At 36.9% G+C, this 13224-nt stretch overlaps 1 protein-coding gene across 1 annotated transcript; it reads right to left on the bottom strand.

Moving 5' to 3' along the window:
• Window positions 1–2884: 2884 nt before the first annotated feature.
• socs4 (suppressor of cytokine signaling 4) lies at window positions 2885–8748 on the bottom strand. Its single transcript, XM_026926815.3, has 2 exons — window positions 8620–8748; window positions 2885–7908 (listed from the first exon to the last, which is right to left on the bottom strand). The coding sequence occupies exon 2, from the start codon at window positions 7882–7884 to the stop codon at window positions 6724–6726; it is 1161 nt and encodes a 386-aa protein (XP_026782616.1). The 5' UTR covers window positions 7885–7908; window positions 8620–8748; the 3' UTR covers window positions 2885–6723.
• Between the last annotated feature and the right edge of the window lie 4476 nt (window positions 8749–13224).

Consider the following 13224-nt stretch of genomic DNA (forward strand, 5'->3'; position numbering starts at 1 on the left):
AGGAAGACCCCAAAACACCTGCTGTTCTGGAGATGATCTAACCCAGGCGTCTAGCCATCACAATTTGGCCCTTGTCAAAGTCACACAAATCCTTACACTTGCCCATTTTTCCTGCGTCCAACACATCAACTTCAACAACTGACTGTTCACTTGCTTCCTAATATATCCCACCCCTTGACAGGTGCCACTGTAACGAGATAATCAATGTTATTCGCTTCACCTGTCAGTGGTTTTAATGTTACAGCTGATCGGTGTATAACTATTAAAATATGTCAAAAATATTATTTTGTCCATTAATGTGTGAATCCATTTAACAACTCATGCTTGAAACATCATTTTCACGAGTCGTCCATTATAGGTTATGACAAATGTCCATTTTAGTTCCACATGATTCACTCAACCCTGTTACCTGGACACATTCACCCCTCTGGAATATTTGGAATTTTCCACAAGTCACATGTTTAAGTTGTCATCTGAATTTCCTGAAAATATGTTCACTTAGTGTTTTTTTCCCCTTTGTTTTCAGTCATATACTGACTCATGAGTTCATTTTGAAAGTACAACCTTGTTACCTAAATTATAGATTGAATAAATCTTTAGTAAAGAAAATTGTTCATTAAAAACAATAATTTTGTGTATTTGCTAAGTCTATGCTAAAAAAAAATCAATCCTGTTGTTCATTTAAGAGCAAAATGCAGTAAAGCAAACACATTTAACACATTTTTAAAGGGTTAAATGTGTTTTCTTAGATTCAGTGTTTAAAAAATTCAGTTTAATTTAAAATTTAGAAGGGCTGAATTTCACGTCAATATTATAATCATCCATTTAAGCAGCAAGATCCCTTAAGGAGAGTTACACCAGTCACAAAAATGTATTAATAGACCATTTTTTTCTATATTCAAAACTAATTTTTTTTGATGTTCCACATAAAAAATGCATGAAAGAAGCTAAAGTTTTACCTAGAAATATAAATCCTATATGAATATTAAGTTCAAAATGACACCAGTCCTACATGCCCCGCCCCCTTAGGAGGTCCTTTTAAAAAAAATTCCTTTAAAAAAAAAAGTTTTTTTTCTAATAAGTTTAAGTAACTTAAACATAAACACAGTCATCATATGATATACATACATACATACATACATACATATATATATATATATATATATATATATATATATATATATATATATATATATATATATATATATATATATATACATGGACCTCCCAAGGGGGCAGGGCATGTAGGACTGGTGTCATTTTGAATTTAATATTCATATAGATTCCATATATATATATATATATATATATAATGTGTGTGTGTATACATCACATCACTATCTGAAGTCATAATGATAACCTGATCATAGGAACATTAATATTTAACAATGATGGCTTTACAGATCAATGTTTATGGCTCCTGCAGAAGTCATCTGAGAATCTGGTTTCTCAGATGAACATACATCTGGATTAAATACACCGCAGCAGTCTATAGACAGTCTTTAGCTTACAATGCTTGTTTTAAGGAGAATCTGTGAAATGCACTCATGAACTATAGAATCCAAAATAATCTGCTTTAAAACACATGGACTGTGCTTTGATAGGAAAATAATCAACAACACGGTGGTGTGAATGCAGCCCAATGTAAAGCGGAGTTACTGTTAACCCCCCCCATGTGGATGTTATTTTCCTATAACCCCCCGAAGTGTTTTATTCCTCTTATACTGCAACAACTTGACAATAATTATAATTTTTGAATTTATTAATTAATGTCAAACTTTTATCCTTTTATGGTTACATTTAATATTGTAGAACCTCCTGAAGACCTTGGTGGAAAACTTAAAGCTACAGCTTTTACCTCTGACTGTTGCAAAGCATTGACACTGGAGACTCCTTCCAAATCCAAGAAAGTATGCTTGCAGTCCCTCTACACGTAGCATTCGGGAGTTCTTAAAATGGCTGATATTCCATTATGGACACCAGACATGATTTCTAGTGTCTGTGACAAAAATGGTGGAAAATGCTGATTAGCTGGTTCTGGTTAGGAATAAATAATAATTACTGACTTTGGGCCTTATTTATGAATCTTTTAGTAAAAGTAATTTGTAAATGTTTTCAGAGGTCAAACTGAAATAAAAATTACTGCCAGATTTAATAAAGTTTTGGTTGTTTGTACTCGTGTGTATGTTGCTAAATGACAATCAGATGTAAATTACCAAGTGGTTTTATGGCACAGCTGATTTACAGTACATTTAGAGATGCCCACAGAACTCCATAAATGGCAAAGCTCAGAGAGTTAGAAAAGTTGAAAAATGACAACTAAATGGTAGAAGAGCACCTCCTAAGTGCAGCGTTCACAAAATTTTCCAGTAATGCAGCTCAGCCACTGCAGCGCATCAGCTACCATAGACATACACTAACCCTTTATTCTTTTGCATGGTGCCATTACTTTTGTCTTAGATTGCTTTCTTTCATGTCGTTAATATGAAATAATATGACCAAATTTTCACAAAACGTTCACTAGATTTGTGTTTGTAATTAAAATAAATAATATGATTATACGATTTGAAGCTGATCATTCGAGGTTCACATGATTTCCTTATACGTAAATTTACACAAACTCTCGTGGGATATGAATGTTTTTTTTCCCAAACAAAATGGATTTTCGTGAATACCACATTTCTTCAGTAAATGCTCCTGAGAATGATTTACGGATTATTTCGTTCATATCCAGTTTGATAAACGAGGCCCTTTGTGTGGATGAAAGCGGGATTGAGGAACCTCATTAAAAATGCATCATAATGGCTTTATAGTCTTTTATCATCGATCCATATTTAATAGAAGCAATACAAAGAAATTATCATTCACGCACATTAACCTGGTCAGTATTTATAGGCAGTGTTTATTGAAAATTGTGAGCTATTACACATTATTATTCAGAGATGGAGGAATTTAAGGTTATTTATTAACAATATGGACCACTTAAATGACACGTGCTTTAAAGGTGATGACATAGTAGGCTATTATATGACAAAAAACTGAGATGTCCAATTGCTTTTTTTCCACTTAACATCGTTTCCATCTGGCCATATATTATGATAAATACGATGTTAAAACATTAGCATGAAGAAACTGTGGCTGTTCCGTCTCATTATGAAGATTTCATAGAACAACAGAGTTCAGTTCATATACATAGTATACAAAGAATATCAGACATTATACTTTACAACAACATCTTTTCATACGGGGTATAAGTGCAAATCTGCTAAAAGGCAACGGGTAATTCTGAAAGGCTATAAATATAATTGGCTATTGGTTATACATGGAGAAAATGGCCACGCAAATTTTGTGCAATTAAATAAATAAATAGACAAATCTATGCTAAAACGAATCCTGCGTGGCCGTTTCAAGAAATTACACAACCATTGCATATGTCTGAGATCTCATTTGCATGGAACACAGTAGATATAGTCAATAGAAACATGAAAAAGTATGACTCCAGTGTGAGCCATGAACTGTTACGTTTTTAATGCGATTTGGAAAATCATGAATACGATGGCTGTAAAATAATATGCAATGCGAGCTTAAGATCTTGTCTACATTCATATGAATCCATTTCGAAACTTTGTCTTTGTTTTGAGCTTGCATCCACATTCAAGCATTATTTCAACCATCTAAAATTTTTGAAATAGATATTTTTGAATTAAAATATAGATGGTGAAATCTGGAGATATTTGAAAAAAATGTTGGCGTCTATCGATTTGTGTTAGGCTCCTGATCGTTGCACAATCCTCCAGCTCCATTACATCCAACACAGAGGAGTTGGTGGTGCTATTTTGTTGGTTTTGGTCACTCTTTTACAACTGAACTGCTCTATTTACAGTATAAACACATTTCCTGCATGCAAACCTTTTTTGATATATGTCTGGAAGCCTGGGAAAACCCATCAGATGTTGCTGTGGCTGAATTCTGGCAAGCAGCCAAAAAAAAACCAACAAAAAAACGCCTATAAAATACTGTAGCGGGAGCTTAGCACACTTCCCCTCCGCACCAGAAGAGGCTGCAGTTAGCAGAGTATTAGCACAAACTCTAACAACTACTTTCTATTATTTTAAGTATTTAAGCAGCCCAAATGCTTTGCGAAGTCTTGCCAATAACTAATATTCTGTTACTTCTGAGCCTTTTTGTTACGTCTGACTGCCTTGCTGTATTTTGACCCTTGCTGTGTTTATATTGGTGTATTCCTTAGATTATCCATTGACTGTGTTTACTGTTGCTGATTGTTTTAGCCTGCCTTAATTTTTTTGGATTTAGGTTTTTTGCACAAACCCTAACTTTGAAACCTTTAAGAAAACATAAATATAATGTATTTCACCAAAACGATGTGGAAATGTATTTTATTTAGGCTACTTTCCAACCTTGCATTGCAAAGATCAAGGTCAGTCTGTCTAAAAATGTCTAAATCCGAAGTGTGTGTGTGTGTGTGTGTGTTTTTACACAATAAATGTCAGGCTTTTGATCAAGCTGAGTGATGTAACAAAATGGACCTTATCAATTAAATTTATAATCAGATATCAACTGTCAAGTGTCTGTAATGGTCTGACATCTCAGTCAGAATCAAATCTTTAACTGGAATTTTATCTCTTTTGATTTTTTGGGGGGTAACCAGACTTAAAAATTTTAGAACTTTACTTCTGGTTGAGATACATTTTTAGTTCAGTTCCACCATATATAGTAGAAAATGTTAAAATCCCATCATGTGAAGGGTTTTCCCAGGCCACCACACATGCCCCTGTATTAGTGTGGACAAGGTGGACAACTACATCTGATAAAAGCGTCTCAAATGATTGCACATAAGTCCAGTTATCTTAGTTAACTACTACTAGAAATTTCAAACTGAGTTTTTTAAATGTATACATTTTAAATGTGCATTAGCAGTGAGTCAAGGTGACTGACCTTGTGATTATAGCACAAGGCACTGTATTAAAAAAAAAAAAAAAGGGAAAGTCTGAAAAATGTAAGGGGATTAGAGTTTGGCTGGAATGAATACTCTAAAGATCCCGAAAACAGTTTATGCCCAAGTTTCACCTTTGTTTCAGTGTTTTAATCTAACCTGGATACTGTAGATTTGCACCTAAGAACTGCTGCTGTAATCATAAAGACTAAGACGTACTTCATACTGTTTGTTTTTATTTTTCGAAGCCTGTATAATGTAATGATTTACAAAGAAGATGGTTTCCCTTTTGAGTGTGGTTCCTTGTGTCATTGTTACAGTTGCCTATGCCTTAGTCATTAGGGATCTAAATCTACATCCAGATTTCTGTAAAGCTGCTTTGTGACAATATCTATTATAAGTGCTACAGCAATAAAATTGATTGCAGAGATCCAGTTAAAGTTTTTCCCAGCAGACTCAGGATCTCTGTGTGCTGGTTCCTGGCCTTACTACCAGATCATTCAAAATGACCTTCATCAGGAAGACATTTTCCAGCCAGAAGCTTTCTATAGTTTTCTCCCAGTTTAGACGGCGCCAGCTCTCATCACATTATCTCTCCTATCACGCGACGGTTACTTGTACAGCAGGATGAGGGATATAATGTGTTTCCATCTCTTCTGTTCAAATTGCTGCTCATGTCATGCTGAACGCTGTCTCATTTTGTATGAGTGTTATAGGTCTGATTTTTAAAATGTAGGTTTTTTTTCAGGGGTTTTTTTGGTCAGTGTATTTTAGTTTCAGTTTTAACTTCAGTATTTCTAATTCTTTGAGTGACTTTTAAGCTTGATCTTTACAGAAGGCTGAATACGCATTGCAGATTGTGTAACAGGATGTTCGAGGTCTCATTAATGTTCTACGACTATAGAGAAATACAATATAGCTGTCTGAATGTGGAACAAGTATAAAATGAGATGAAATGATTTTTTAATGAAGTTAAAAATGAATTTATGCTTATTAAGAGCATTAATCATTGATTAACTCAGTGGTTCTGTAACAGAAAAATGAGTATGCTTTTATCCTAACAGTCTGTAAAATACGTAAGTACTTCCAATGCTAATGTTAAAATAATAAAAAAAAGAAATAAAATGAAAATGTAGCAAGAAAATAAACAAAACCTACGTACACACTCTCAGAAATAGAGGTACCAAACTGTATGTTTCCTTGCTGCTGTCGTGTTTCCATCAAGAGGACATGTTTTGGACCTGTAGGGTGTGTATTTAAGGTATATCAGTGGTCCTTAAAGTCTAATTATGTACCTTAAAATTATCCTATATTCACTTTTTCAGGTAAAAGATACAAACTAGAGGTACAAAAGATGTACCCTTGATGGTTCCACAACAACAACAAGCAAAAGTACAGTTTGGTACCTTTATTTCTGAGAGTGCAAGGAAATCACAGGGACCTTTTTTTTAATGTAAGAGACAACTCATAGTTTTTTCGTTTAGTTGTTTTAGTTGTAGTCATTTTTTGTTAGTTTTTTTTGTTACTATTATTACCCTGTTTTGTATAAATGAGCTGATAGAGGCCCAAGATTGGCTAACTCTGATCGGAAAAAGGAAGACCATCGTCCCACCCAGAAAATCAGGGACAATAATGCTTTTTCGAACTCGGACAGATGGCTGTAACCTTGCCATTTGACTTTGCGATCGTCTGTAAAAAATTACACCACTCAAGAACCCACATTCTTTATGATTCTGAGACAAGTCCATTTGCCCTGACTGTGTAGCTCGTCACACATCACAAGCCCCGTCACATTTGAAGTGGTATTGCCTGAGGTAATCCCTGAGTGTATGAGGCAGGGACAAAGTCTCGATGCCCTGATATGTAGTGCAGCTACAGATTAACGCCCTGCACAGATGCTGCAGGGAAAAGGGGAAGTTCCTGGGCAGGGGGCGAGACAGGAGCGGCTCAAAGAACAGGCATGTGGCCGGATCGCTGTAGTGCTTCAGCAGGCCTGTGACACTGACGTCTCTGTACATGCAGGGATCGCGGCAGTCGAAGCTGAAGCGCTTGCCACTCTGCTCTATGCGGGCGTGCAGAGAGCGGCTGTAGCGCCTGAAGCTGACCGAGAAAAGATAGTCATCCTGGGCAGAGTCTCGAAGCAGGAAGGTGCCTTCAGGCTGGCCTTCTAGGAGCTGCTCAGCCTCAAAGCGGTTTAGGACGCCCCAATAACACGGGCTGTTGTTGATTTGAAGAAGATCAGGCACTAAGATGTAGTCGGAGTGTGCGCAACACTGGGGCGCTCCATGAATAAAGGATGCGTCCCAATCAGTCAAGCTGGAAGCACCATTAGAACTGACTTCCTCCCAGGAGATAAAAGTCGAAGGGGACGAGGACAACCTTCTGCTTTTTTGATCCTCTAGGACTAATGATGCATTCTGATGTGTGCCGTGCTTCTTGATAAGATGCCAACACTGCGCCAGTTCGGACTTCGGCGAGAACGGACACTTGTCCTCCATAAGCTCGGACACGTGAATCTTGCGCTTGGACCACAGGAGCACCGAGAACGGTCGTGACGAGCCGCTCTGATGATGATGATGGTGATGATGGTGGTGGTGATGATGATGGTGACCACGGAGAGGGAGACACTGCCCTACTGCATCCTGGAACTTCTGTCTGAGAGATCGGCGAGACAGCGCTTTTCTGCACATGGAGTCTATGTCTCCGTCTCCGATAGCCGTGCAGCTGCACTTCCTCTCCCTCCGTCTCTGGGGACAGGAAGTTGAGCGGACGTTCTGCTCATCTGGCGTGTCTCCTTCCTCTCCTCTGGCAGGGGCGTCATGGCGTGGACCACGCGAGCGCTTCTTAACGCTGCGGATGTAGCTGTCCACGCTCCAGCTACGCAGGTTTTTGGGACGTGCATCTGAAGGTCTGGATTTCTTCTCTGACATAATGTGGACGATTCGCTTCACGTGCTGCACAGGATTAGAGGACAAAGTAAAATATATAGAGAGGTTTACAATTTATAGTTCAACACTGATGTAATTTATAGTAAGCTGTAAGCCACATATTATTATTTCCATAATAATAATAATAATAATAATAATAATAATAATACTACATTTTAAAAATTGTGGAGCAAGACATTTAAAAGCAGCTACTCCGATTTCAAGAATAAAATAAATTTTTAAAAAAATTAAAAATAAGCTTCCTTATTTCCTCAAGAGAAATTTGCTCGTAGAAACTCAAACTAACTTTAATAAACATACACTCACATTCCTATTTTTTTTTTTTAATAAACAAAGAATTCCATAGTAAAGCACAGCAAGGGGTTTGTTTAATCAGACAATTAATCATTAATTGTCATTCTTTCTATTTTACAAATTATTTAACACTTGAAATAAGGTTTCAATGCATTTAATACATTCTTGTGACATTTTGCCCTGCAGTTTCCCAATAAAGAGAAGTAGACAAAACCTCCAATGTTTTTAATAAATAAATAAATAAATAAATAATAATAATAATAATAATAATAATTATACATTTTATTTCTTGAGCAGTGTTCATACATATAATGTATCTCTAGTTACTTCACAAAAATGATTAAAATAAAAACAAATGTAGCAATAATAATAAATAGCAAAATTAAATGTCCCTAAAATAATAAAAAAAGAAAAAAGGCTTACCTTCAAACTCAACAACAGAGTGTAAAATGTAAGATGTTAATAGTTAGTCCTCAGGCGGTGAATTGTCCCATGGCGTTAAGAGGCATTGGGTGTGTGTGTGTGTGAGAGTGTGTGTGAGTGGTGAGCGGCGCAGTGAGAGTGTAATGAGCACAGAGAGAGCGCGTCTCTCGCCTTTAAAGAGCTCTCATGGAGCAATTCCTCAGAGACACACTGACCCTTCGCTGAGAGCGCAGGAGAAACAGCACACACACGGCGTTAAAGTAACACACACAGTGAGCAATTACCACCTAAAGTGTTAAACTACACTCTACAGTCTTTATAGGTTTAATTACTGAATCGGACGTTGTTTATTTTATTATTTTTTTTAATAACAGCAGCTCTGACAGTAGTTCCGGCTGCAAGGCAAATCACAGGTTTCTATTAATGCGCTTGTTGTAATGCTTTATTGTTATTACAGTAACATCTTACACATGGACTTGTATAGAAGACACTCCACATAAATGGATTAAAAAAAGTTGCTTTCTGAGAGGACATATTTATTTATCATTTATGGAAGGAGTCTCCAGTGTCAGTGCTTTGTAGCAGTCAAATGTAAAGCTGTAATTTTAAGTTTTCCAACACGGGAAGGTCTTCAGGACAGAGGAAGTTGTGCTTCATGGTTCCTTGGTAACATTAAAACTACATTTTTTTTGTCTTTAGTAGAAAAGAGTGAGGGAACGACTGTTATAGCTGCTATAACTAGGGCTGTAGGACTGACACAAGTCCAGTCTCAAGGTTTTTTCTGTATTGACTTGGAACTTTGTACTTGTATTTGTACTTGGACTTGTCTTGGTCTTGCTGTCGAATTAGAAGTTTGTAAAAATATTCTTCGTGTTGTCTTTTCTTTTCGCATACACAACATTTGAAAAGAAGTAATTGCTTTTCCTAGAAAGCAGCCTAATCACTGGCTCAATGCATGAATAAAGCCAACCATCTGAAGTAAAGGATTTGCCTCAAAAAGGACTTGATCTTTGCTCTTGATCTTGACTTGGCCTCAACCACTTTAAGACATGGCCTTGATTTGATCTCGGCGAGTCCTGATCTTGGACTTATCTTGGATTTGACTACAGCTCAAGCTATAATGTAAGTGACAACAGCATCAAACTTATTTCATGTATATTCTACAACATTAAATGTAACTTTAAAGGGACAAAAACTATAAAACGTATGCCGTTCTTTAAGAAAAATGAACACTTAAGCTGTAACTTAAAACCTAATGTGTTTAGTCAAGTCTTAACACCTTTTGTATTTATTAAAGCTGAATTAACTCTTATAGTGTTGAATTAGAACCTGAATTAGAATTAGAAGTGTTCAATTTCTACAAAAAGTGGTAAATTGACAGTTTGAAGCTTGGCATTCTGGGCTGAATTTCCTCAAGGATGAATTTACTTTCATATCTAGAGTGTCACACTAACCCCTAAAACATGTACACATACACAATGTATATATAGTATATACATACATATAGTATACAGTATATAGTACATAGGCAGTGGTAGCTTAGTGGGTAAGATGTTGGACTGCTGATTTTAAGGTTGTAAGTTGAAATTCCAGCACTGCCAAGCTGCCACTGCTGGGGCCCTTGAACAAGACCCTTAACCCTCAGCTGCTCAGTTGTATAAATGAGATAACTATAAGCCGATCATGATGCGGGCATCTGCCAAATGCCATAAATGTAAATGTATTCCAATAGCCCCAGTCAAAATCCTATTTATCAGGCTTCATGTTGTGTACAAAGCAGAAGTGTTAATTATATAACGTGTTAAGCTACATTTGAGATATTTTTGACCTGCAGTTCGGCCTTGGCTAGCCACTAGTCCATCTTATAATTAGTCGACAGCAGCAGCCGTTAATTTACCCAAGCAATCTTGTTAGGACGGAAACGGAAAGAGCTCTTAACCAGCATTGAGCGCTTGATTTATTGATTTTCTGATCGATATGAGTCTTCCTCAAAGCTGTGCACATCCGGCCAGTCCTGCTCTGTCCTTCTGCTCACCCATTAGCCGTCACGACCGTCGTCCAGGTCTCAGATGCCATTTCCAGTACCAAGCCTAAAAAAAACCCTTCTCAGTGTCAGATATCAAAGGCTGAAGGACGGCAGCCTAAAAAGCCTCCATGATCAATTCAATGACTCCTCAGGACTTAGGGGTAATTAGGTGATGTCATTTTCAAGCTTTTTTTTTCCTACCATCACATCTTGTGTTTGACATCCCTCCTTATTGTGATGAAATATTCATGCAATTGTTTTGTACTAACACACACTTGGGCATCTCAAAAGGCTGAATGTTAATGATGTTGTCCTCAGCTAAAAGAGGTTATGTCAGGTTGCCAAAATTTTATAGATATCAAATATGAATGAAAGAAATAGTTAACTTCATATAATTTTTCCTCTTAGCCCAGTTGTAGTCAATCAGCCAAGATATTTTGATATCTAAAGGTCTTGACACCTGACCATCACATGCTTGTTGAACGTCCCATTCCAGATTTAGTCCCTTCTTTGCTGTTATAATAAGCTCCACTCTTCTGGGAAGGCTTTCCACTAGATTTTGGAGCGTGGCTGTGGGGATTTGTGTTCATTCAGCTACAAGAGCATTAGTGAGATCAGGCACTGATGTTGAGTGAGGAGGTCTGGGGTTCAGTCGGTGTTCCAGTTCATCCCAAAGGTGTTCAGTGGGGTTGAGGTCAGGGCTCTGTGCAGGACACTCGAGTTCTTGCACTCCAACCTTAACACACCATGTCTTCATGAGCTCGTTTTGTGCACAGGGACATTGTCATGCTGGAACATTTTTAAGCCTCTTAGGTACAGTGAAGGGAAATTGTAATGCTACAGTATACAAAGACTTTCTATATAATTGTGCTTTTCCAATGTTGTGGTAACAGCTTAGGGAAGAACCACATACAGGTGTGATGGTCAGGTGTCCACAAACTTTTGGCCATAGAGTGTATATGTGAGCTTTACTTCAGTTTTTAGTTCTGCGATGTCTTTTTGTCCACTTCTATAGATAACAGTGTGTCATAGAATGTCAGAAATCTCAGAGCAAGTCTTTTTGAGATTTTGAACAACTCAAAAAAAAAATATTTGAGGAGAGTGTGTGATGGTTTAGACATGGAGTTTAACATGGCAGTAAACTGGTAGTTACAAGATTTGCTTATTTGTTAGCTGATGATTTGCTCACTAAAGCAAAGGAATAGATGGATGCATTGATAGATGAATCAATTAATGGATCTTTGGATGGATACATGGATGGATGGATGGATGGATGGAATGATGGAAAGATGGTTGGACAGACATTTTGAAGGATGGATGGATCTTTGGATGGATTGATGGATGAATGAATGGATTGATAGATGGATGGCTGAATAGACAATTGGAAGGACTGATGGAGGAATGAATGGATCTTTGGATGGATGGATGGATGGATAGACAGTTGAAAGAATTGTTAGATGAATGGATCTTTGGATGGATGGATGGATGGATGGATAGACAGTTGAAAGAATTATTAGATGAATGGATCTTTGGATGGATGGATGGATGGATGGCTAGATGGATGGATGGATGGATGGATGGGCGGTTGAATAGATGGTTAGAAAGATGGATGGAAGAATAAATGAATGGTCCAGGTCAGTAGAAAAAGGTCACGTTTGAACTGTTCCTAAATCTAACGTACTCTAAAATCAATTTTCTCTCTCAGATGATGATATTTATTCAATTTCAATTGTCTCACATAATAGGATCCTGGATCCACCAATCCATACTTTATTACTTATTCATTTCCATACTGACATATTATTTGACTTCCGGGAAGGGCAGAGTAGGACAATGATGGATGGATACAGTTTCAGTTGGATAGAGCTAAACGAATAAAAGTTGTTAAAAAAAAAAAGCTATATAATAATTTATTGTTGAATTTTAATGTAACATTAATTAATTTATTTTGATTACTGTATTTGATAATTTATTTATTTTGTATTTAATCAATAATTTTTATGTATTTTATCATGTATTTGTATTTTATTGAATTTAGTACCCTATGGGATATTTACTTCTTTTTAGAATAAAAATAAAATATAAATAAAATAAAATAAAATGCAAGCCTAGTCATGTATCTCTACTGAAAAAGCTAGACTCGAGATCATTTCTTGAGTGTTGCGTATCAGACTACAGGGAGAACAAATCTTCACTTGTCATTGTAAAACGCATCCTTGTCTCTGCTCTGCACGTGAACCAGCTACACCCAGGAAGTCGCCGTAACTCAGTATGCCCATTAATATGGCACAGTTTATCTTGGCGGTGGAGGAAATTGGGCCAAGGAGGTTTCACATATGCCAGCTATTACACCGCCATCGATCTAATGAACAGCAGAGCCTCCACTGGCATCATGAATATTTTATTCCACTGTGTAGTCAAACGGGAACATGACAACCATACAAGGCCTCACCCTCTTTTTATGAGCACTTCCCCTTGTGCTGAAGCCTTAACACCTCCCGAATGGCATGTTTATGGCATTTAATGAGGTTTAAGGCTCATTTAGGAAACCAACTTATAGACCATTCTCGTCTATGTAG

The sequence above is a fragment of the Pangasianodon hypophthalmus genome, chromosome 10, assembly GCF_027358585.1.
Source record: "Pangasianodon hypophthalmus isolate fPanHyp1 chromosome 10, fPanHyp1.pri, whole genome shotgun sequence".
In the NCBI taxonomy this organism is placed as follows: Eukaryota; Metazoa; Chordata; class Actinopteri; order Siluriformes; family Pangasiidae; genus Pangasianodon; species Pangasianodon hypophthalmus.

Bases quoted from the DNA above. Each gene is read 5' to 3' on its own strand.
- socs4 (XM_026926815.3), bottom strand. From the start codon at position 7,884: ATGTCAGAGAAGAAATCCAGACCTTCAGATGCACGTCCCAAAAACCTG.